General features: G+C 42.2%; 1 protein-coding gene across 8 annotated transcripts in view; it reads left to right on the top strand.

Moving 5' to 3' along the window:
- OXNAD1 (oxidoreductase NAD binding domain containing 1) overlaps nucleotides 1-16,720 on the top strand; it is a 40,852-nt gene extending 24,132 nt beyond the window's left edge. For all 8 annotated transcript variants that reach the window (XM_086674243.1, XM_086674240.1, XM_086674244.1 and 5 more), the window contains 4 exons: nucleotides 7,766-7,907; nucleotides 14,278-14,520; nucleotides 15,307-15,415; nucleotides 16,115-16,720. In XM_086674243.1, the coding sequence (XP_086530369.1) occupies nucleotides 7,766-7,907; nucleotides 14,278-14,520; nucleotides 15,307-15,415; nucleotides 16,115-16,269 (649 nt within the window). In that variant the 3' untranslated portion in view covers nucleotides 16,270-16,720. The remainder of the gene's footprint in view (nucleotides 1-7,765; nucleotides 7,908-14,277; nucleotides 14,521-15,306; nucleotides 15,416-16,114) is intronic.
- Nucleotides 16,721-24,365: the final 7,645 nt, after the last annotated feature.

Raw genomic sequence — 24,365 nt, 5'->3', positions numbered from 1 at the left:
CCTTAGGAAAGGTGTGTTTGGGTGTATGTTTCCTTTATTTAAATAAAGCATTCATTTCTAAGTGAATTTCTGGCATGTCAATCTTGGTAGTCTTTCTTAGGAGTCACTTGACTAATTTTGGCAGTCCATCTGGAAATGTGGTTTTGTTAGAAGGAGGATGTGTGATAATAGCAAGTGTGCTAATAGCAAGAGTTAGCAGTCTTGTGTTCATAGTTTGCCTTTGAATTTAGAACTAGAAAACAAGATGCTGATTGCCATAATTTGCGTTTGTGAGGCAATTTACTGCAATCTTAGCACATGTTCGGTGATGCATATTAAATGCATTTGGGCTGTTTTAGGGGGGCGGGCAACATTTTTACCCTTCAAAAATAGTTAAGCAGTTATTACATTGAAAAGTGGAGACTTTAATTGTGATGATCTGTCTTTCCATATTCCCCTTTCCGTGGAAGTGTTTGGGTCCTGCGCACAGCATTGTCTCTGTGTCTTCAACATCGAATTGCACCAAGACTCCCGATTAGAGAAGCCTGTGTGTTGGTTTGTAATGCTGCGACCTTGATGTACCTGCACATGTATTAGCACTTGCAACTGTAGTCACCTGATAAGAAAAATACCATCATTCCCTAGTGATATGTGTAGAAATAGGATTCCCTTGTGATCCTCAAGATAAAATCTTTCAAGTTTGGTGTTCTATGTCCCATACCAATGAATGGATTTGGTAATCTCACTGATGTCAGAATTGGTTTTATAATGTGCCCAGACAGACTCCTGTTTCAGAGGACAGACATAGGGGTGGTCATCTCCGACTATTTAGTATTGATCTTTCCCTGTCATGGGGCCATCAGCACTCATTCCCATCATCTGAACCTTAGATTGCTCGCTTGGGGCATCCAGGTGGCTCAGTCGGTTGAGCGTCCGACTTCGGCCCAGGTCATGATCTTATAGTTTGTGAGTTCGAGCCCCGTGTCAGGCTCTGGGCTGATAGCTCAGACCCTGGAGCCTGCTTTGGATTCTGTGTCTCCCTCTCTCTCTGCCCCTCCCCGCCTCGCACTCTCTCTCTCAAAAATAAATAAACATTAAAAACAATTAAAAAATAAAATAAAACATTTCTCCCTTACTACTGACTTACTGTATGGTTCTGGAGGTTGTAAATTTCTTTGGATATTTTATTTCTTGGTTACAGAATGGCCATTTGCTTAGGTTGGTGATGCCTGTGTCTTCGGTGCTGTTGCTGGGATGGCATGTGCTCTGTGCTCTCTTAGATCAGCAGCTTGGTAGTAACCTCCATGTGGCATTTTGGGGAAGAGGGCAAGGATCTAGGAGAGAGGGAGTGTGGGCGTGGCTGCCATGCAGTCTGTGAAGTTACGATTATCCGAGTGGAGTACTGCTAGAGATAAGGTAGAGGATTGCCCCTGGGCTTATCTTTGGGGTCAGAGATTGGGTCACGATGGATCCCACGTCTCTGAATTCTTGACCACTGGCCTCCTCTGATGCCTGCCAAACAGGGACGCTCTAGACCTGCCTTTAAATAAATAAATGAATGCTCTGGAGCTTTGGGCACAGGTCTCCAGGTAGACACTTTAATGTAGACCAGAGATCAGCCGCTGGGGCTCTTCTGTGCTACACTGTGTTCTTGTTGGACCTTCCAGAGGGGACTAATTCCTTTTGGGAAACCAGTTCCAAGAACTCAAGTAATCCAATCTAAAGAGAAGGGCCAAAAGAGGGCACTCCCTCAAAACCACTGCTCACCGGAGCAGGACTAAACCTTTTCGGCTTCTGTCTATAGTAGATCTACTGCCTAGTAGCTAGGTGAGTCCCATTCTTGACCTTCTTAAAAGTCCTCCTTCCTGATGGTAGAAAGATGGGGATTCTCTCTTGGGGCTGGAGTGTGCCACCAACGGTCTCCGTGTCACGTGTGAGTGCCTGAAGTTGGCAGAGTCAGTGTTCCTTGTGGCACTCACTGCTGTGGGCCGGGTCCGTCCTCTGAGGGAGGCTGTATCGCAGCGTCACATGCCTACTGCTCTGGAGACCACGTGATTCACATGCTGGCTTTTCTAGCTCTGTGATGTGGGTAGTTCCTTCTTTCTCTGGGCTTCAGTTTCCATGTCTTTAAAGAGGGAATAGTAATATTCCTATGTCTTGGGATATGTCAGGTATTTAATACAATGCCTCATGTTTAACTTTATTAGTTTGTTTTTGCTTTTTGTTATAGCCAGTGTTTCAGTCAGTTAGATTATCTATCTGTGTTGGTGAGGCCCAGGGGACAGATTCCAATTCTTTGTTCCCTGGCTGGTTTCCCTGCTGTTGTTCGATAGAGCAGCAGGCCAAGTAGGAGTAGGTAAGTGTGCATCTCCACTATGATGATGCCCCTCCTGCCACAGTCAGTACTCATTCCACGCTTGGGCTTGCAAGGACCAAGGGAAAGCAAGGCCAAAGCATTTTAGGAAAGAGAAAGGTGTCTGTGACTTCATATAAGGTAACAAAAGTTTTCATGCTTGAAAGTGACTAAGTGAAGGACACGGACACCAAGAAGAAACAGATGAGAGGAGTGAGGTTAGAGAAATAAGACTACACCCCACCCCTCTAGCAGGGCTGCTGCCTTGTAGACAGTATAGAACCTAAATGGCAGTGTTTGGCAGCCCTGACTCTTACATGACCACACATAGAAAGTGCTCCATTCCTTGGTGTCATTGTTCAGACTGTGTCTTTGCCCACGCTTGTCTGGTGAGTGCTGTGTGTCTTTTAAGACTCCTCTGAAGTCTTTGTTAATCCCTCCACCCCTGGTAGAATTGACTACTTCTTCCGTTACGCGCCCCCACCCCCACCCCCCGCCAAACAGTTTTAAAAAATAAAATAGTGGCTTTATTAGTATTTTCCTGATAAAAACAAGATCACGTATGTTGGAACTAAGAAGAAATCTATGCTAAGTGCAGGTACTTCCAGAGAGGCCTTAAATGACGAGCATTTTATCTCTCCCAAGCAGATTTTCTCATAGCCCATGTAATTATGTTTATCTGTTGATTTTCCTCCCATTAGGGTGAGTTTATTGAGGGCAGGAATCAAGACATACTTGCATCTTTACATCCAACACTGGCCACAGTGCCTGTACATGGTAAGCAGGTGCTGTCTGTGGTGTTTGCACAAGGGATGAGGGAGGGGCTCCAAGTACTCAAGCTGAGGACTAAAGAGTTTTAGGACCTCATGGTGAAGCATTGACATTTGGTCACAGTTTGCGTGCCAGGTATGTGCAGGGCACTGGGGCTGCACCTGTGGGCAGGACAGGGCTTCCTGGTGTGTCACAGTTGGATATGGACATGTGGCTTCACTACATAAAGAATTAGGCTCTTTCTCCCAGTTCTTCTATACTTGCTCATATAGAGTAGAGTAGGTGCCTCAACTCTTGGCTTCAAGAATGCTAATCTTGGAAAGGGCGTGTTTTATGAAATAATGTATTGTGCATATTCTCTTAAATCCGTTCAGATAAAGTTTTTATGTCATTTGAATTCTATAGTATTTAATGAAGGAGTCCCTTTTTAAAAAGATTGGTTTCCAAAGTTACTAGAGGATTCCCTGTCATTCATCTGAGAGAATGGTCTGTATCAACATCGAGCAGCAGAGGGCGCTGTAGTTCAGGAGATGAAGCAGCAAACCTAGCTCATTGATTTACTTATTGTTTTGAACATGGAAGCTGTGGAGATAACTATTAAACCTCTTCTCTGAAAGCAAGCAACAACTGTATTAATAAATATTAACTACAATCTTTAGATTTATATCTTGCCTGAAATGAAGAGGAAATAAAAGTATTGATGGGAAAGAATCAAGTGAATAGAGAAAAAAATAGGCTAGGGACTTTTTCTGGAGCACTTCCAATCCAGTACTGGTTTTTAACGATTATAAAAAATGTCCGGATATTTAAGGCCAGAGATCAGAAGAGAACATATTTTAAGGTCATAGATCATATCAGTAGAGAACATAGTGTACCTTTCATGTAAGCCTACTGGTAGGAAAATAACTGGGGGAATAATGCTACTTTTGCTCTTTGAGGGCTGAGAAACTTCTAGATTAGATGTTTGTTTTCTAGACATTGGGATGCGAATTTTTTTTTGGTTCCAGGTTCTAAGAAATTTTTCTTTCCTTGGTATGTAACTAGCTTTGTTGTATTGCCTAGAAGCCTCACCAAAAAAGGTTTTCTATGGCATAGAAGTATCTAAGGCTTAAAACTTGGAAGAGTTCTAGACTATAGCAGTATGGTTAGAAGAAAAGACAACATAAGATTTTTGGAACTTAGAAGGTCACATCAGCATTTTAATTTGTCAAATGCCAGTGAAAGAATTTTTGTTGCTCTTTTTTTTTTTTTTTAACACTTTTAAAAAACTGGCTTATTGGGATATACTCTACATATCATAAAATTCACCCATTTAAAGTATACAATTCAGAGGTACCTGGGTGTTTCAGTTGGTTAAATGTCCGACTCTTGATTTTGGCTCAGATCATGATCTCACGGTTTGTGAGATCGAGTCCCACTTTGGGTTTGGCATTGACAGTGCGGAGCCTGCTTAGGATTCTGTCTTTTCTCTCCTTCTGCCCTTCTGCTACTTGCATGTGCACGTGCTAGCTCTCTCTCTCTCTCTCTCTCTCTCTCTCTCAAGATGAATAAACTTAAAAAAAGTACTCTTTAAAGTGTACAATTCAGTGGTTTGTACTACATTCACAGAACTGTGCAGCCATCAACAGAACAAAATTTTACAACATTCTCATCATCCCCAAAAGAAACCCTATACTGCTTATCATTCACTCCCCATCCTCACCTGCTTAACTGCTCTACTTTCTGTCTTTATGGATTTGCCAGTCTGGGTATTTCATATCAATGGAATTATACAATAGGTGGTCTTTTTGGTGGCTGGCTTCTTTCTCTTAACACGATTTTAATGTTCATCTATGTTGTGGCATGTCTCAGTGCTTCATTCTCTTGTGGATGTACCTCATTTTGTTTATACATTCATCAATTGATGAAAATTCAGATTGTTTTCCCTTTTAGGCTATTACCAGTAATGCTGCCATGCATATTCATGTGCATGTTTTTGATTGGGCATATATTTTCATTTCTTGTGGGTATTTAAGAGTGGAGTTGTTGGTCATATGGTAACTCTGACATTTTGAGTCACTGCCAAAGTGTTTTCCAAAGTGGCTGCACGACATTACGTCCCCACCAGTAGTGTGTAAGGGTCCCAGTTTCTCAGGATCCTCTCTAATACTATTGTCTTTCTGATTAGCCATCGATCCGAGTGAGTGTGAAGTGATAGCTCTTGTGATTTTGATTTGCATTTTCCTAATAACTAATGATGCTGAGCATCTTTTTATGTGCTTATTTGCCATTTATGTATTTGCTTTGGAGAAATGTTATACCAATCCTTTGCCCATTTTTAAGAGTTCTTTATGTGTTCTGTGTCAAAGTCCCTTATCAGACATATGATTTAAAAATATTTTCTCCCATTCTGTGTTGTCCTTTAACTTGATAGTATCATTTGTAGCACAAAGTATTTAATTTTGTTGCAGTCTAGTTTCATCATTTTTTCTTTAAAATGTTTGGTATCGTATCTTAGTAACCATTGCCACAAAGAGTTATTCCTCTGTAAGTCTTCTAAGAGTTTATAATTTTTGCTCTTACCTTTAAGCCTGTGACCCATTTTGAGTTAATTTTTGTATATGGTGTGAGGTAGGGGTCCAGCTTCATTTTCTTTACATGTGGATATCCAGTTGTTCCAGCACCAATCATTTAAAAGATGATTCTTTTGCCATTGAATTGTGTTGATCTCTTGTCAAAAGTGAGTTGACCGTATATTTAAGAGTTCACTTCTAGACTTTCAATTCTTTACCATTGATCTATGTACCTGTCCTTATGCCGGTACTACAGTATCTTCATTTCTGTAACTTAATAGTAAATTTTGAAATCAGAAGGTGTGAGTCCTCCAAATTTGTACTTCTTTTTCCAGATTGTTTTGATGATTCTGGATTCCTTGAATTTCCATACTAATTTTATGATTAACTTGCCAATTTCTGCAAAGAAACCAGCTGGGGTTTTTGATAGGTATTGCACACACTGAATCTGTAGATCAATTTGGAGAGTATTGCCATCTTAACATTATCGAGTCTTCCAATCCATGAATGTTAGATGTCTTCTTATATTTATATATTCTTTGAATTTTCCCCATAATGTTTTGTAGTGCAATGGTGTGCAATGCTTACACTTTTTTTGTTAAATTTATTCCCAGTTGTTTTATTCTTTTTTATGCTATTATAAATAGAATTGTTTTTCTTAAAAAAATTTTTTAATGTTTATTTATTTTTGAGAAAGAGAGAGAGCGTGAGTGGGGTAGGGACAGAGAGAGAGGGAGACACAGAATCTGAAATAGGCTCCAGACTCTGAGCTGTCAGCACAGAGCCCGATGTGGGGCTTGAACTCACGAACCATGAAATCATGACCTGAGCCAAAGTCGGACACTTAACCAAATGAGCTCCCCAGGCGCCCCAGAATTATTTTTCTTAATTTCACATTTAGATTGCTAACTGCTAGTGTATGGAAATACAATTGATTTTTTTTTAATGCTTATTTTTGAGAGAGAGAGCATGTAAGGGCAGAGAGAGAGAGAGAATCCCAAGTAGTTTCCAGGTTGTCAGCGCAGAGCCTGATGCAGGGCTCCATCTCACGAACTATGAGATCATGACCTGAGCCGAAATTAAGATTCAGATGCTTAACAGACTGAGCCACCCAGGCACCCCTACAATTAATTTTTGCTAGTCTTGTATCCTGCAACATTATTTGAAGTTGCTTATTATAATACCTTTATAGTAGGTTCCTTAGGATTTTTTATATACAACATCATGCCATCTGTAGCTTCTTTATTTCATTTTCTTGCTTAATTGCCTTGGCTAGAATCTCTAGTACAATGTTGAAAAAAAGTGGTAAGAGCAAACATCCTTGTCTTGTTTCTGTTTTTAGAGGAGAAACTTTCAGCTTTTCAACGTGAAATGTTGGATATTTTGTAGATGTCCTTTATTAGATTGAGGAAGCTCCCATTTATTCCCAGTTTGTTGAATATTTTTATTATGTAAGTCTCTTGAATATTGTCAAATTCCTTTTCTGCATCTATTAAGATGGTACCTGGGTTTTTCAGATGTTAAACCAACCTAGTATTCCTGGGATTTTTGGGTCCATATTCACAAGGGATATTGATCTGTAGTTTCTTTTCTTGTTATATACCTTTGTCTGATTTGGGTAGCAGGGTAATATTAGCCTTATAGAATGAATTTGGAAGTGTTCTTTTCTGTTCTTTGGAAGAGTTTGTGAAAGATTAGTGTTCTTTAAATGTTTGGTAGAATTCACCCATTGTGCCATCTGGACCTATCCTTTTCTTTCTAGGAAGTTTTGAAATTACTAATTCAATTTATTTGCTTGTTAAGGGTCTGTTCAGATTTCCTGTTTCTTCTTGAGTCCAATTTGGGAGTTTCTGTCTTTCTAGGACTATACCCATTTCACCTAAGCTATCTAAATTTTTGTCATCCAGTTGTTCATAGAGTTCCTTTATATCTTTTTTATTTTTGTAAGGTTGGTGATGATGTCCTTTTTTCCATTCCTGGTTTTATTCATTTTATCTTTTCTCTTTTTTTTTCTTAATTAGCTAAAAGTTTGTCAGTTTTACTTACCTATTGCCCACTTTTAAAATTGCTTCAACAGAAAGAGTTTATTTCCTTTTTCTTTTTTTTTTAGGGTTGATTTCTTTATCCCAGGAGTCTCTGTGGTTGGTGGGTTCTCAATATGCTCCAGCCCCAGACTGCTAAAACAAGAGAGGATGATAGAATTGGCAGTGAAATATGCGAACCACCCCCCTGCTGTCTGGATTCACAATCAGGTGAGCAAACCTGTTTAAACTTGGAGATCTGGGCATCACTGCTTCCCACAAAGTTGGTGTTCAGCTCACTTCATGCACTTAAGAAACCTAGGCTTGAGTGAAAAGGGTGCATGCTCACAAAGAGCCCCTATATCCACAATTCAGACTCCATGATGGTCAAAGAAGCAGAATCCTTTTGATGCATTAAGGAAGAAGACTGATAATATCTTCTGGGTTACCAGTGTTGAGTTGAACACTCTTTAGTACTGAAATATTTTATGTCTTATGTAAGTTTTTGAAAGTTGCCTCTGTATATATGTCTCGTAAATGGTACATCTATAAGTCAGATTATTTTTTCCTAACTGTCCTAAACAAAGGGAATTAAACCATCACTCTCTCATTTGGAAAGGAAACAATTTCTGATTGCATCCCGCTCGTGCTCAGAGCTGAGTGCTGCTGAATCTGTGGTGTTATTGCCTTTCTGGAAAGTTCCTCACACGTGATTCTGAGAGGGAATCCACATTTGCTGCTAATAACTGCTGTTTTACCATGGGACTCAGCACAATCCTACAGAAGCTGCCTGCTCATTACCTTCTAGAACTCTGGTAACAAAGAATGAGCTCAGCACAGATTAGTTGTCTTCTTAGTTTTTGACCCTTCTCTCCTTTTTACCACCATCCCTTTTGTTTCTGGACTGTGCCTTCTATATTTACCAACAACCTCCATCCCATCCCAGGCCTTTTCTTATCACCTTTTCCAAAAAGGAATGTACCAGTATAAATATTGTAGCTGTAGATAAACTGATTTTAGCAGTTATTGGAAGGGCAGAGGGACCAGAAGAGCTAAAACAGTTTTGAAAAAGAATAAAGTGGGAAGAATCACATTGCTCAAATTTAAGGTGAAAATAAAGCTACAGTAATGAAAACAGTGTGGTATTGGTGAAGGGACAGACACATAAATTGATGGAACAGAATAAAGAGTTCAGAAATAGACCAACATACATATGGCCATTTGAGTTTTGACGAAAGTGCTGAAGAAATTCAGTGGCAAAAGAGTAACCTTTTCAACATGTAGAGACGGGACTGTTATTTATCCGTATGTGAAAAAAAGAAAAAGAACTTTGACCTAAATGTCATACTTTATGTTGAAAATTCACCCAAAATAGGTTGTAGATCTAAGTGGAAAACACAAAACTATAAAAATTTCGGGGGAAAACTTAGGAAATATTCTGAACTTGAGGGTGGACAAAGTGTTCTTAGGCAGGACACCAAAAGCAAGAGCCATAAAAGAAGAGGTTGATGTATAGGACTTAATCAAAACTAAAAACATTTTTCTGCAAAAGATACTGTTAACAGAATTTAAAAAAAAAACAAAACAAGCTACAGACTCAGAGAAAGTTATTTGCACGTTAGATATCCAAGAAAGGATCTGTAATATCCAGAATACATAAAGAGCTCTCAAAAGTCAGCAAAAAGAAAACAAGCATAATTTAAAAATAGGCAGAAGATTGAAAGGTACTTCTCTAAAAGGATGTAAGATGGCAAATAAGCAATGACCAGATGTTCACCCTCATTAGGGAAATGCAGATTAAAACCGTATATAGCACGGTGTCTCTACACACCTCCTAGAATGACGAAAGTTAAAAATTCTGACAATACCAAGTGCTGGTAAGGATGTGGAGTGACTGGAAGTCTCTTGTATTGCTCAGATTGCTAGCAGGAATGGAAGGTAATACAGCCAATCTGGAAAACATTTGGTAGTTTTGTATGGAATTAAATATGCACTTATCATAAGTCCTAGTAATACTGCTCCTGGGTGTTTATTCTAGAGAAATGAAAGCTCTGTTCATTTAAAAGCCTGTATAGGAACATCTATCGTTGTTCTATTCATAATTATCAAAATCTGGAAACAACCTAAATGTTTCTCAGCGGGTGAGTGAATAAACGAACTGTGATCCATTCATAACAATGTATTGTTATTCAGCAATAAAAATGGATGAACTATTGATGCTCTCCCCTTGGGTGAGGCTCAAAGGCCACATGTAAAGTGAAAAGAGCCAGTTCTCAAAGGTTACGTACTCCATAATCCCATTTTTGTCACACTCTGGAAGACAAAGATACAATGATGGAAAACAGATGAGTGGTTAACAGGGGTGAGGGGTAGGGAAAGGTGTGAGCATAGAGAGCACAGGGAGGTTTTGAGGGTGATGGAGCTGTTCTGTATCTTGGTTTTGGTGGTAGTTACGTAGATCTACGTATGTGTTAAAATTCATAGAGCTATACTCCCCCCACCCAAAAAAAAATGTGTTACTGTAAGGTAATTAAAAAGAAAAAGATATAGGAGCATAAGAAATAGCTGTTCTAATTAGGGTCTGCATGTCAAGTTGTATCTGTTCAGAGTAAGGCAGCTGCTTGCCTTAGCATTTCCATTCTAAGTGTATCCTGTCACATTTTTACCCTCTGACCTTCTGAGTCACTCCTTCCATGTGTCCTCAGCTGCTGCATTCCCTTTTAGATTCGCTTTGGATTTTCCACCCATGGCTGTCTGTAGGCTGCATCCTGAGTCTCTAAAAGATGCCATGGGGGTGGAACCAGCAAGGTTTCCATGTGTCCCACACTCAGTGTTAAAATGAGCTTAGCCATCCTGGCTCCTAGTTCTATGAGTCCCCTCCAGTGATCAGCCTCCCACGTGACTTGACCTGGTCCTGGTCCACAGCTCCCTGCTTGGTTTCATGCCTCATTGACATTTCAAAGAAGGAACTTACGCTTAGAGGCGGTAGAAAATCTCCAAGTGGCATTGCTTGAATGCACATTTTAATTGTAGTGCCTGCTCCACTCTGCCCGGTGGGAGTTGCAAACAGCCTTTATGAAGTCAGATTTTTCTTGGAACCATTCTCAGGTGGCTGTTTTCCTCCTGAGGGTTTGTCTTACGAAGCTATTAGAGTGGACAATGGAGGCACGTGAGTGTCTGGGTGGCAGCAGGCTGCTCTGTGGGGACAGGGGATAAAGTGCCATAAATGTCTTCCTTTATTTTATCTGCTTTGGCTCAGGCTCCTGGCAGGGTAAAGGGTTCTAGACAGCTATTGTGTGCTGGGCTCCAGTTGCTGTGGAAAAGTTGTTTATTTCGCAAGTAGAAAAATCTATACCCAAATTAGATACATGGCTGTGTAATTGAGGGTAACGTCCTTTTACTCGCTTACGTATTATACTGTGTAGCACTTTGAGTCTTGTGTTCATGCTACCTTGGCGGTTTTTGTTGATCAATAAAAGACAAAGATGGCTTTTCATTCTTTCCAGATGCTAGCAAATTAGAAGATAGATCTATTTAAGATTATTTTGTCACTAAGGAGATGACATGCACATTGTTTTGTTGTTGGTGCCAACTTTAGGGTTTTGAAAATACTCTGGTTTCTAAGAACAGTACCCTAAAGGCTTTGCTGTCACTACTAGTCCTACTGAAGATGACCATTGGAGAAAATGATTTCTGTCTCATTTCTTAGTCTCTCTTACATTCTTGGAAATAAAGAGAAACGTGTATAGGCAAGCAGGATGGGGAGGGAGGGTACAAAGAGATTAAATCTGTCGTCATTAGGCAGAGCCTCTCGTATCACAGCTTCTCTTTTTGAGACTTGGAAAGAAGGGGCATTTTAAAGCACTTTGGTGGCCACTGTAGTGATTCCTAGATTGTACTTATTCCTAACAGAATGCTCCCTTGCTGCTAATTTCTTTTGTCAAAAATGAAAACCCACTTACCGTTCTTCATGTAAAAATGGCCTATGTATTTAAAATTGTTCAGTTCAGATGTTTTTTCTGAGAAAGGATTTCCCTTCATTTAATCGTTCTTTACTTTCCAGAAAGGAACCTCTTTAGTGAATTAAAATAATTTTCATTTTTTCTTAGATTTCTCAAAGATTAACTCTTAAGATTTAACATCTTTCCGTTGTAAAGCCCCAAATTCAATTCATGTCAAAAAGTACTTAGCTGCCTACCTGCCATGTAAGGTGCCAAGGAGTGAATGCTGAGGGTTTGGTCTTTTAAAAGCACATGATAACTTACTGCTTCTTAGGAGGGTGTTCATTCAGTTGATCTGCATCAGGAACATGTAATGGAGCGAAGCTTTGCTTTTGATATAAATTTCTTTAGTTCTAGACTCTCGTTTTTAGGGAAGAAGGAAGCAGGCACCCTCAGTGCTTTCTCTTCTGTGACGGCTGCAATGACTAAAACACCCTCTCATAATAGAACCTGATGCCAGCAAGCTCTTCCCCATGGTGTGTCATATGACGGCCACCACAGCCCTGTGAAGTGAGTAGGACAGGTGCTGGTACCCATTTAACAGACGTGGTAGCAGAGGCTCAGAAAAATTAAGCAACTTGATGGACTTCATAGACTGTGATTAAGATTCAGTCTTCTGGCTCCTAGATGAGTGCATTTTCTCCAAACTAGAAGTCTCAACCCTGTCAGATCCAATGCCCTCTTTGTAGAACTATCCTGAGATGAAATTCAAAGTTAGTGTAATCAACACATGAAAAATTTTGGGGTGCCATAATTCTCTAAGTGTAATGCCAAGGAGAAATAAAAGTGATTCATGGGGTGCCTGGGTGGCTCAGTTGGTTAAGCATCTAACTCTTGATCTCAGCTCAGGTCTTGATCTCAGGGTCGTGAGTTCAAGCCCTGCACTGGGCTCCATGCTGGGTATGAAGCCTACTTAAAGAAAAAGAAAAGTGATTCACAATCAGAGCCTATATGTTTCTTTATATTTTTTTTATTTTGAGAGAGAGTGAGAGAGAGAGAGAGAGAGCGCGCGCGCGAGCGAACACAAGTGGGGTAGGGCAGAGAGAGAGGGGACGGATGATCTGAAGCGGGCTCTGTGCTGAGAGCAGAGAGCCCAAGCGGGGCTGGAACTCACAAACCACAAGATCATGACCTGAGCTGAAGTCAGATGCTTAATCAACTGAGCCACCCAGGTGCCCCTGTGTGTTTAAGTGTATGAATGGTTGGGCATATCTTAACTAGAAGAACAAAGTAGGCAGATGGTTATTCCTCAGTGTGGAATCACCATGAGTACACCCTCTACAGATGCAGATTGTAAGATTCTTTATGGTGACAGAAGCATCACACATGCATGTTACCAACTGGGATGTGGTTTTCCAGAACAGTGAACATACTTGGTAAAGTTCTGGATACAGCAAAGCACAATCCACATGATGGTTACATTCTGGAAAATTCAGACGCCACTAGATACGTGCAAAAAATGCTTTGTGTTTTTTGTAAAATGAGTTAGGATCTAGTCTCAGATTATTATGAACCAGTTTTCACCTACATGTACATCCCATGGGCCATTCACAAGTTTCTGCACGGCAGTCCTGGGCATTGGAGATAATGATGTGCTGCTAGATCGGCTCTCTGAGTACAAAAGCCCTCATTTGCAGCATTTGCTGATTTCTGTGCTGCAGATACTCCCTCAATGGCCGATTTCAAACAACCAGTAGAAACTAGTCCATGAAATTCCTCAAAATTTAACCATCAGCTGAACAGAAGCCGGCTCGAGGACATCGCTAACTTCACAAGACATCTAACACCTTTGGCCCTGCCCTCTGACTGCCAGTTGGGTTTTCTAAACCATGGTGACGATAAGGAAGTGTCACCACGTGTTTCCATAACACCCCGTCAGGGGCAGGATCACCTCCATGGAGAACCAGTACATTCAGCTCTTATCGTATTTCTGGTCTAAGTGGCCTCACCAAATAGGCGCTCTACCTGGGTGGGGTGGCTGTCTGTGGTGCTCCCCTCCTAGTGTGAATCCTCTGCTGTCTATTCTTACCTCTCCAGGGAAGAGCGGACAGTACTGACCAGCATCTCAGGGCTGGCCTCGAGCCTGTGCAACAGCTCTGGCTGTGCCCTGCTGGTGACCCGGAGGAAGCCCCCCGGTCCCCAGGGTCTTCTCTTATGAGCCCAGGGCAGCCGCAGCATAGTGACACTTGCTCCATCCTGCCTGTGTCAGCTCCATGACTTGGATCAGAAAACAGGAGTGCCGCAGAGAAAAGGGGACTCGTGCTTCAGAGCCGTCCCCTGAGCCCAGTGCCTTTTTCCACAACCCAGCTCTTCACCTAAGAAGTTAACAAATGGCAAAATTACTGACGCGAGTCTTCTTTTGTCCGTACTGGAGTGGCTGTGCAGTGTGGATCACAGAGGCAGAGTAGCAAATGGCCTTGTATAATGGACAAGTGGAATCAGTTCACAGGGCCCTGGCACAATTGAGAGCTGGCTGTGAAAATAGTCCTAAACACTGATAAACATGCAGAAGGTAGACACAGTCTGTGTTATTAAAGAAGAGCATTAGATTTAAGACCTGTGCCACAAAGGACTAACGGATCTTTTCTTTCCTGCCCTAGTGTACCCTTGACTCTGAAGTGGCCGTGAGAGTGGGTGGAGAGTTCTTCTTTGACCCTCAGCCTGCAGATGCCTCTAGAAACCTGGTGTTGATTGCAGGAGGAGTCGGAATTAACCCTCTGCTGTCCATCCTGCGGCACGCGGCAGACCTCCACAGAGACCGGGCGAACAAAGGAAGCGGCTATGAGGTCGGAACGATAAAGCTCTTCTACAGTGCAAAAAATACCAGTGAACTCCTGTTTAAGGTAAGGAAGAAACATATGTCTCGTCGCTTGCTGTGAGCAAACTCGTGTCATGGTATTAGTCGTCCATGGAACTTTCTTCCATTAGTTCTGTCTTCTCTGCAACCGTTGTCCCACCAAAAGCCTTGACAAGGCTTTATCATGTTCAGATGGGAATTAACCAACACTTTTTATGCCGGACAGTGAAACAGCTAGTGTTGAGGACGCGCCTACTGAAGTGACAGGCCTAGGGCAGGTTTGTGGGCTTGAATCTGGAGGCGGATGAACAGAAAAGTCGCCACATCCCTGAGATTCCGTCGAGTCAGGAGACCTACAACTGGGCTCGTGTGTTACAGGAGTAGGTGAGAGGCACAGAGTTTAGACCCGCTGGGTAAATGAAACCCCTGTCGGTTCCATCTGTTGAAACTAAGTACGTTTGACAGGAGAAGGCTTTCACTCTGGATTGCTTTGCAGCTGCGGGATGAACAAAAGAACAGAAACAGTTAAAAGACACAACTGTGGTCAGTGAAACTGCTGCTTAATTGCCGATGCTTGAGAAAAAGGAAGAAGAAAAAACTCCCGGAGAGTTAGTAATATGCTTGTTAGCATATTCAGATTTCAATTAAAGCCAAATAGCCCTCTGTACTCTGAATGCTCTGGCCTGCTAGGCTGCAGACAATACCTCTCTAAGTAGAGAGGAAGAGTGGCAGACGTGTGCAGAATGGGAGTCGAGGTTCAGCGGCAGGGGTTGTGCACATCTGTTTTGATTTTTTAAAATTGTAGCGTGACCAAATATGTTTGACATTCCAGCAAAATATCCTCGATTTAGTAAATGAATTTCCTGAGAAGATTGCGTGCAGTTTGCATGTTACCAAACAGACTACACAAATCAGTGCAGAACTGCAGCCATACATCACGGGTGAGTCCCCTGAAGATATTTTGACTATCTCCACGTGGTTGTTTGGAGGACATGCCAGTCGGTCGAGTGTGGATGCTTTACCGTTGGGAGTTGCTGCCTAGGAATGTCACTACCTGGGGAGCTGGGGGGTGACTCATCATGGAAAAGTAAGGACAGATTCAGTGAGATTTACTTACTATATACAGGTTTCTTACTGCCCATGTTAAAAATTTATTTTCCACATTTTTTAAGGGGACCTTTGCGTCATCGCTGTAGTATGCCTACAAAGAATTTATATTCCAGCTTTGACTGAATGGATGCCATTTGCCATTCATGGTCATTTAAACTACTCGTGGTTTCCCCTGCCTGGAAAGATTTTTCACCAGTTTATTTACTTTGCCGAAGTGAGTTCTGAATCTCTACCAAAGATTAGTAAGCTAACTGGCCCTGTCTGAAGAGTGCATTATGACGAGCTTCCCACTTTGCCTGCCGGAAACCTAGAGATGCACTCTCTGCTTGGGTCTGGCGCCCGGTGCTACCGCCAGGAGCCATAGTGTGAGGGCCTCAGCACTAGACTCCCTGAGCTGGAGTTCCTGGAAACGGACACAGTTGCTGAGTGGTAGTTAGTCCTTCCTCATTTCGGTACAAGCATGTCTGGCTTATTTGCTGTTGATTCTGGTTTTTTTTTTTTTTTGTTTGTTTTTTTGTTTTTTTTGGTAGAAGGAAGAATAACGGAGAAGGAGATAAGAGATCATATTTCAAAAGAGACTTTGTTCTATATTTGTGGCCCACCTCCAATGACAGACTTTTTCTCCAAGCAACTGGAAAACAGCCATGTTCCCAAAGAACACATTTGCTTTGAGAAGTGGTGGTAGGGAGCAGGCAAAGGTAGAAGAGAGAAAGCTGTGAAATCTTCTCAGGACAGTAACAGAGACATGATTTGTGGCACCATGAATTTACCTCTCCTCAGCGGTTTTTTTTTTTGTTTTGTTTTCTTTTTTCTTTTTTTTTCCAAGGCTGAACTAAGTAAGTGACCAGCTGGAGCATCAAAGAAAAACCAGCCGACAGACTTCAATGATAAACTTTTTGCCAAGACTTCATTGATTAAATTATTTTTGCTATTTTGAGTTTCTTGTATTAATAACTGTTTGATTATCTCATGATGCATTTTGAATCGGTCAATATAGATGTTCTTTCCTCTTAGGGAAAAAAGAGACTATCCTTAAACTTAATCATATAAAAATGTTCTGTGTGTAAGATATAGGTTGTCCTTATTTGGTAGCAACCTATATATCTTATGTCCAATAAACTTATAATTTAAACACATTCTTATTAATCTTACCTTGAAAATTCTTTATATTTAAGGTCTTAGTTCACCTTACTACAAGCCTGAAGGCTTGTTTCTTCAGACCATCAAAATTGGGGTTGGAAATGGAAAATTATTAGGAAAACTTCTTTAGGGAATTGAATATCTGGCATGTTCGCTTAGTGTTAATGAATGTCCTAAGTATGTATCCTGACTAATTGTTAGTTTCTCCTCAAATTAAATCCTTTTCTGTGCTCTGCGTCTTGGCTGCCTGCCTTAACACTACATGTAGGAGGCGGCTTCTTGTTTGGGACAAAGGCGTCGGTGACTGCTGGATTCCATGTTGAATCTTGCCTTCAATGGCCAGGCTGGCTGGCTGTAAAAATGTGGTGCTGAGGATTGATTAGGGAGTATAGAGCCATTTCCAAATCCTGCTTTTCTGCCTTTTATTTAATTTCTTTGCCAGGGTTGTTCTTGGCACCAATAATAGCTCCACGATACATACTTGTTGAATGACTGAAAGAAAGCAGCTAACACTTAGCTCCTTGCTAAGCCTGGGTTGGGAGGCAGTCCCCAGGATGGACGGAGAGAACGGTGGAGCCTCATCGCAAGGCTGCTCTAATGAAACTGCTAGAAAGCAGACTGCTCTTCGTATCTTCATTTAGATCTTTAAAAGGCCAGAAGAAGTCCATAGGTTGAGGCCAGGCCATTCTTCTTGTGACACAGTGTTGGGCCCAAGGCTACCAGCTTGGAGAATACTGTGAGGGTAAAAGGGGTCTGGGAAGAAAGGAAGATCAGTTCTGGAGACACAGGAGTTCCAGTTGGAATTCTGTTCCTGAGCTGATGGAACAGCTGATGGGGAAAGACATCTTGCTCTTTGTCATCTCTGTGGCTACAGGCCTCATGGGGAATTTGGGCTTAAACACATCATTGATTTATGGGGCCTGATGATGGCTGGCATCTTTATTGTGGACTCTTCCCTGTTTTGAATTTTGTCAAGTTTTTAAATTTTTTTGTTTTTATTTTCTGAGAGCGAGAGCAGGGAAGGGGCAGAGAGAGAAGGAGAGAGAGAATCCCAAGCAGGCTCCACACTGTCAGTGCCGAGTCCGATGCAGGGCCCGAACCCACAAACCACGAGACCATGATCTGGGCCGAAATCAAGAGCTAGATACTTAACCGACTGAGTCACCCAAGTGCCCTGAATTTTGTCACGTTTTAAGCAAAGATCATCTGTCAGCTATTTCAATCCCACATTCAAGTTCAGCAGGAAGAAAGGGAGGCTGTTGACTTGATGGGAATTTCAAAGTCTGCTCAAGGCAGTGATTATCCCTGCATTTCATAGGTGAGGGGAGGGAATATGAGACGCTCTGGCTGCAGTAAGGAGCCCTGACTCCTCAATTGGTCCCCAAGTGCCCAGGCCCATGGGCTGGGCTTTAGGGCTGAGTACTCAAGAGGCACAGGAGCGCGGCGCACTGAGATTCAGGGATGTGGGAGCAGCAGTGGGCTCTTGTGCCAACTGGCAAAGGCAGCTGGCAGGGACGGGGACACAAAGGTATAGAGAAAGTGGCCGCCCCAGGCTTTTCTGCGTTGGGAATGGAGGCGCAGGGCAAGCCTCTTCACAGCGCGAGATGTGCGCAGAGGGTGGTGCCTCCCACCGCCTCTGTCCACCCGCCGCCACAGCCTGTCTGCCTGCTGTTGTGACAGAGCAAGGGCCACCTGTCCTGCCCACCACCCTGCCAGTCGACGTCACCATCCGTAACCTCTCTAGACAGGCCAGGTCATGACCTCTGCCTGGATCGTAGTCCCTTCCAGCTCTGTCGTTTCTGGCTCTGAGTGCCGGACAGTATTTCTGGTCTGCTGGCCAAGACTGGTCTGTTGCCCTCGTTTGCCAGGCTAGTCAAGATCTCTTTGGTACTCAGACTGAACTAAGCCAGGGGGGCTTGAATTTATAGTGTGGAGGCTGAGAGTGTAGACTGGAGAGAGCCCTGGAGTCCCACTGCTTGCTAGATGGATGACCTTGAGTGAGTCACTCAAGTGTGTCACGCCTCAGTTTATAATTCCACCACGTGTGCACACACTTGCTACTACATGTAAAGTAGAATCCTACGTACCTCCCAGGACTGTCACGGGGATTAAATGTGATAATACGTATAAAGTGCTTGGCAGAGCACTGCTTGAGTGTGTTAGTAATTTGCTACTCCTTGTCTTATTCCAAAAGGATTTCAAGAGGCCGGATGGCTTAGGTTTAGTCCACTAACCTTTAACCTATGTGCGGGTAGGGCCCTGTCTCGTTCCGCACTATGCTTGGCACATAACAGGTGCTTAGTAAATATTTCTTCCATGGGTGAAAGGGAGTGCCCAAGCTGATGAGCTGTGTTAAAGGAATTTTTTTTTAATGTTTGTTTATTTATTTATTTTGAGAGAGAGAGAAGGGGAGAGAAAGAATCCCAAGGAGGCTCCGTGCTGTCAGCACAGAGCCTGATGTGGGGCTCAGTCCCACAAACCGTGAGATCATGACCTGAGCTGAAATCAACAGATTTCAGATGTGGAACCGACTGGGCCCCCGGCCTCCCCTACAGGGATTCTTAAAGATCATTCGAGCCTAATTAGTTTGTGAAAAGATGTTGCTTTTAGTGATATGAGACCCTTCTACAGTCTATATCAGAGAGAGGTGAAGCTGATGTAGGAGTCTTTCTCAAATTTGAAGTGTTGGTATGAGCACCAGCACTTACCAGGAAATGGATCAAATACTTGGTCTTTCCCAAATGGTCTGCTGTCCCTCACCAGTAGGTGTGTGCAGATGGGCATGGAGCTCTGAGATAAAGATGTTCCCTGGAGCCCTGGTTCTGGTCGGTAGCCCCTACTTTGAAAATCGTATTGTAAAAATTATGAAAGACAGAACGGATGCTTGATTCTTGCCCTGTATTTATCAGTTAGTCTAATATGAGTTGGTGCCCTAGCAACCTCCAAAACTGGTCACCGGTGAGATTTTTAAAAGTATCAATATGAACTCATCGCTTTTTGAACGTTTGATTGTGTCTATCGTGGCCAGATTTTTGCTGTTCAGCTTGTTTTGGGGTGGCCCCTGCTATGTTAGTTGTGGGGGTTGCTGATGTTTGCATCTCTGATGGCTCTCGGAGTTGCAAACAGTGCTCTAATAAACGTGAAGGAAGAAAAGGAGATCAGTGTGGCGTCAGGACACGACGTGAAGAAAGTGTTTCAAGGAGGACAGACTGGCCAGCTGTGTCATGTTGCCGGTAGGACGGGAAAGGTGAGTTCTGACGAGCGACCGTTGATTTAGCAACTGGAAGGTCCCTGGTGATCTTGACAAGATGGATGTTAAGAAAAAAAACGTGGGGGTGCCTGGGTGGCTCAGTCGGTTGAGCGTCTGACTTCGGCTCAGGTCACGATCCCCCACTTTGTGGGTTCGAGCCTCGCGTCGGGCTCTGTGTTGACAGCTCAGAGCCTGGAGCCTGTTTCGGATTCTGTGTCTCCCTCTCTCTGCCCCTTCCCCGCTCATGCTCTGTCTCTCTCTGTCTCTCAAAAATAAATAAACGTTAAAAAATTTTTTTAATAAAAAAGAAAAAAAAAAAACATGTGAAGAAGGAAAACCTATTGTAGTGGTTTCCTTTCCACAACTGGGAGGAAAGAAATTGTAATGAATGAGGATAGATAATAGTTTCAAAGAGTTTTACTATGAAGGGGAAAAAAAAGATAGGAAAGGCAAGTAGAGTCCATAGAACTCACCCCACCACCGCCTTTCTTTTTACTCCTTTTCAAAATTTTGTTTTGTTTTAAAACTTTTTCTTTTGAAATAACTTTAGATTTACAGAAGAGCTACAAAGGGTTCCCGTATACCTTTTACCCAGCTTCCCCAAATACCGTCTTATAGAACCATGGTGTATTTATCAAAGCTAAGAAGTCAACAACAGTACAGTTAGGTTGGTACAGTGCTATAAACCAAGCCATAGTTAGTTTTGTTTTTTTTAAGGTGAGAGAAATAACAGCCTGAAAAACTATGAAAGAATCATTCAGTGGGATACCACTTGGGATGGTGAGGTGACAGCTTTTTCTGGAGGGTGAGAAGTTAACTAAGTGTGATTTATTGAGCACCTAGTATGTGCAGTCACTGTGCTAGAGATTGTAGATAGGAAAATATAAGGTTATCCTGAGCAAGTTAAGTATTTGGAAAACTGAAAGTAGAAATGCTTTGGAGGGCAAAATGGTTTATTTGCAAGTGTTGCCAATCAAAAGGGAAGCTATAGAAGGTGGCTAGCTGGACAGGTCACTGGAGGTGTGGGTGGAGCTATGGGAAGGGTTGTGCCCACACTCTGGGGACCGTGCTTGGGAGAGCTGTTACACAGGACGCAGAGCTGCTGCAGGTGTGTTCACATATGCTGTGTGAGCAGCAATATGTATGCACAAGCCCAGTGATCGCCCAGCATCACGCACCTCTGTCGGAGAGGTTTTTTTTTTTTTCTTTCTTTCTGATTGGAAAACAGCAATTTCCTTCATTCCTGGGTACTGCGGATGATCGTATGCTGATAATTTAACCTGAGCACTGTTATTTCATTTTATTTTAAATGAAACTCCAAGAATTATACCATTCTCATCTTCGAGAAGTAGTGGGATGTCTTGTCTTTAATATTCTTCTTTCCTAATATGTGCCTCGGCAGCAGGCGTGGTGATGACATACGAAGATACCTTCTGACCCACCATCCACTCAAGGCGTGCATTGAAAAGTATTTGTGTTCAGGAGTCCTGACTTCCTCGTTACTAAGCAGCTGTCTCCATCCTGTCTGTTCTGGGTTCTTAACTACCCCCCGTCCCGTCCCCACCATCCCCCATCCCTGCCCCTGCCCCTGCCCCTGCCCCTATCCCTGCCCCTACCCCTGCCCCTGCCCCTGCAGGAGCCCATAAACCTGACCTCCGTGTCATCTCCATGTCCCAAGATTTTGTCTATTCCTTTGTTCTTAATTACCTGATGAATATGATTATAAAAAATCAAATAATATGAAAGCATGTGCATCAAAATGCCAACGTTTTCTTCTCTCCCATCCCACTCCCTGGCCTAGCATGAACTTCTATATAAAGAGCTTGCTAGGTATTAGACCTTTTGCAGTGTATTAACCTTGGACACACAGACAGGTACGTGCACTTATGAATTTACTCTTCTTGCCTACTCCCAGCTGTAGATGCATGCCATCATGTACGTAATTACATCTCTATGATGGACATCTACACTGTTCCCAGTTTGGGCCCATTACAAACAGTACTGCAGGAAACAGACTTGTTTGTGCAATTCTTGTGCATGTATCCTGTCATTTCTGGATCATTTCTGGATCAAAAATTGGCTGGTATTGCCAAATGGCCCTGTAAAATGCACAATCGATTTATATTCTAATGGAGTATGAAAGCACCCATTTCTCTGACGCTAGGTTGTTTAAGTCTTTAAAGTGTGTTTCCTAGTCACATTAATTAAAAAATTAATTTCCTGATTGCTCCCTAGCATTTTTTCCAAAAATGTTTTAGCCATTTTTTTTTTAGAATGGTGTGTTTGCATTTTATGTCCACTTTGATATCTTATGGATTTGTAACTCTTTATAAAATAGAATGCATGCTAATCTTTTGTCTGTATATACATTGCAAATATTTCCCCCAATGTATTATTTGTCCCTGAATTGTTTGTTATAACTTACACCAGAGTTTTAAATTTATATATAATCACATATTTTCCCTTGGCTTTTATGGATATACTTTCTTCTGATACTTTGGCAGGTCTTTAATCTATTGGAGATTAATTTTTGTGCTTGATGGGGGATAAGGATCTGACTTTTTCATATGGCTCTCCAGTTGCCCATCACCATTTATCAAATATTCCACACTTTCCCCCAGTGGTTTGAAGTGCCTTCTTTATCACATATGAAACTCCCACCTACAGATGGATTTTTTTTCCCCTAGACACTCCGTTCCATAGGTCTATTTATTTGTTCCTGCTCTGATTCAACACTGTTCTAATTATTATAGCTTCTTAGTATATTCTGTGTTTTCTTTACCTCCTTTTTTTTCCCCCAACCACGAGATTATTTAAACACAAAGGTCTTACATGTAGCCATAGAGGTTCATTTTTACAGATAAAGTAATAAAGGAAAAGGGATGGGAAATAGTAACTCTGGAGTTCACCTGAATTCACTGGTGGTCTAGATTTTGACTAGAGTTCTATTATCAAATGAATACTACAGGAGCACTTGGCATTTGACAAGACATTCGTTTTAGCTCATTGAATTAGCCACAGTGTCTGTGTGAAGTAGGCAGGATGATCAGGGTGAAGATGCTGTTCCATTTTACCAGTAAGGGAAATGAGACGGAGTGGTTGGATGGCTTGCCCAAGCTCACATGGCTGACAGTGACAATGCGTGACTTATGAGACTTAGTCCCCTTCCTCTCCACAGACTCGGCCCTGACCTTGTTCCAAAATCCTCCCCACTCATTAACAGGGTAGACTTGCCTCCCATTTTTTTTTTTTAAAGAGAGACTCATTTAACCAGAACACTCCATTCCATTTTAGTGAGATTTTTAAAAAAACCAACCAAGCCTGTCTGTCCTTAGGGACTATAGGCACCTAGAGAGAAGAAAGAAAGAATGGAACAAGTTTAGTTGGCTGTGTAGTAGGGTGGAGAGAACAGGGTGCCAGGCATCGAGAGACCTAAGTCATCCCTGTTGTACAGCTTCCTGCGCGACTCACTATGTCCGTGACCTGCTCTCCTGATCTGTCAAGTGGGTAGGACTACACAACCTAGAATCCTTTTTAGCATGATCATTCTGCAATTTTCCTGATGGAAAAAAACGGGCCTTAGAGATGGAGTGGAGCGGAGGTTGGCCATTCTGATGAGAGATGACGAAGGAGGGTGTTAACTGTCTTCAAATACTTGATTCATTGTCGCAATTACTGTTGTTTGCATCTCCAGTGTCGACAGAATAAGAAGAAACTGCCTTGGACCGAAGCAAGGGAAAAGTTTGGTTTGATATAGAGGACTTCTGCACTGTGGTACTGATTAAATTCTGGAGTTGGGGCTCAGGAGGAATGGTGGATTCACCATTAATAAGAAAGAAAACTGACAACATTTGCCTGTTGGGGCTTAAGGTGGGCTGGACTGAGACAGCGGCTGAATTGATAGCTCCCTGGCTTCGTGAAAAGAAGAGTTTTCTCAACAGTTAGCAACTTAGGCATTTCGGGATCCAGGCCCTGACAAGCTTGCCGGTTGTCCTTCCTTCTCAGATGATTTTCTTGTTCTCTTTGCTGAAGAATCAACAAGAGAAGAGGTACCCAGGATTCACAAACAGAGGTTCATTACAGGAAGCATTTTAATGCTCAACCTGATAAGTGAAATCTATTTCTTACCTTCATTAAACCTTCATATTATTTAGAGGCAGCAGAAAATCCAAAGCCATACTGAACTTTATGTCTAGTGAGCGACACGTTTAAATACAGAAGTATTGATTACTAAAGATTGTGTTAGTTACAGCGAGGAAAGCTTGCTTCCTCTTACCGGTCAACCAACGTGGGATCCATGTTTTCAAAACGTCTCTGGATTGAATGAGTCCTTTTACTCCATTTCGAAGACACAGTCCCCACAGTGGACAGCCTTGGCTATAATTGTAGCA

Source organism: Puma concolor, chromosome C2, assembly GCF_028749965.1.
Source record: "Puma concolor isolate L17-30 chromosome C2, mPumCon1.1.hap2, whole genome shotgun sequence".
In the NCBI taxonomy this organism is placed as follows: domain Eukaryota; kingdom Metazoa; phylum Chordata; class Mammalia; order Carnivora; family Felidae; genus Puma; species Puma concolor.
This window is presented reverse-complemented; position numbering and strand designations above follow the sequence as displayed.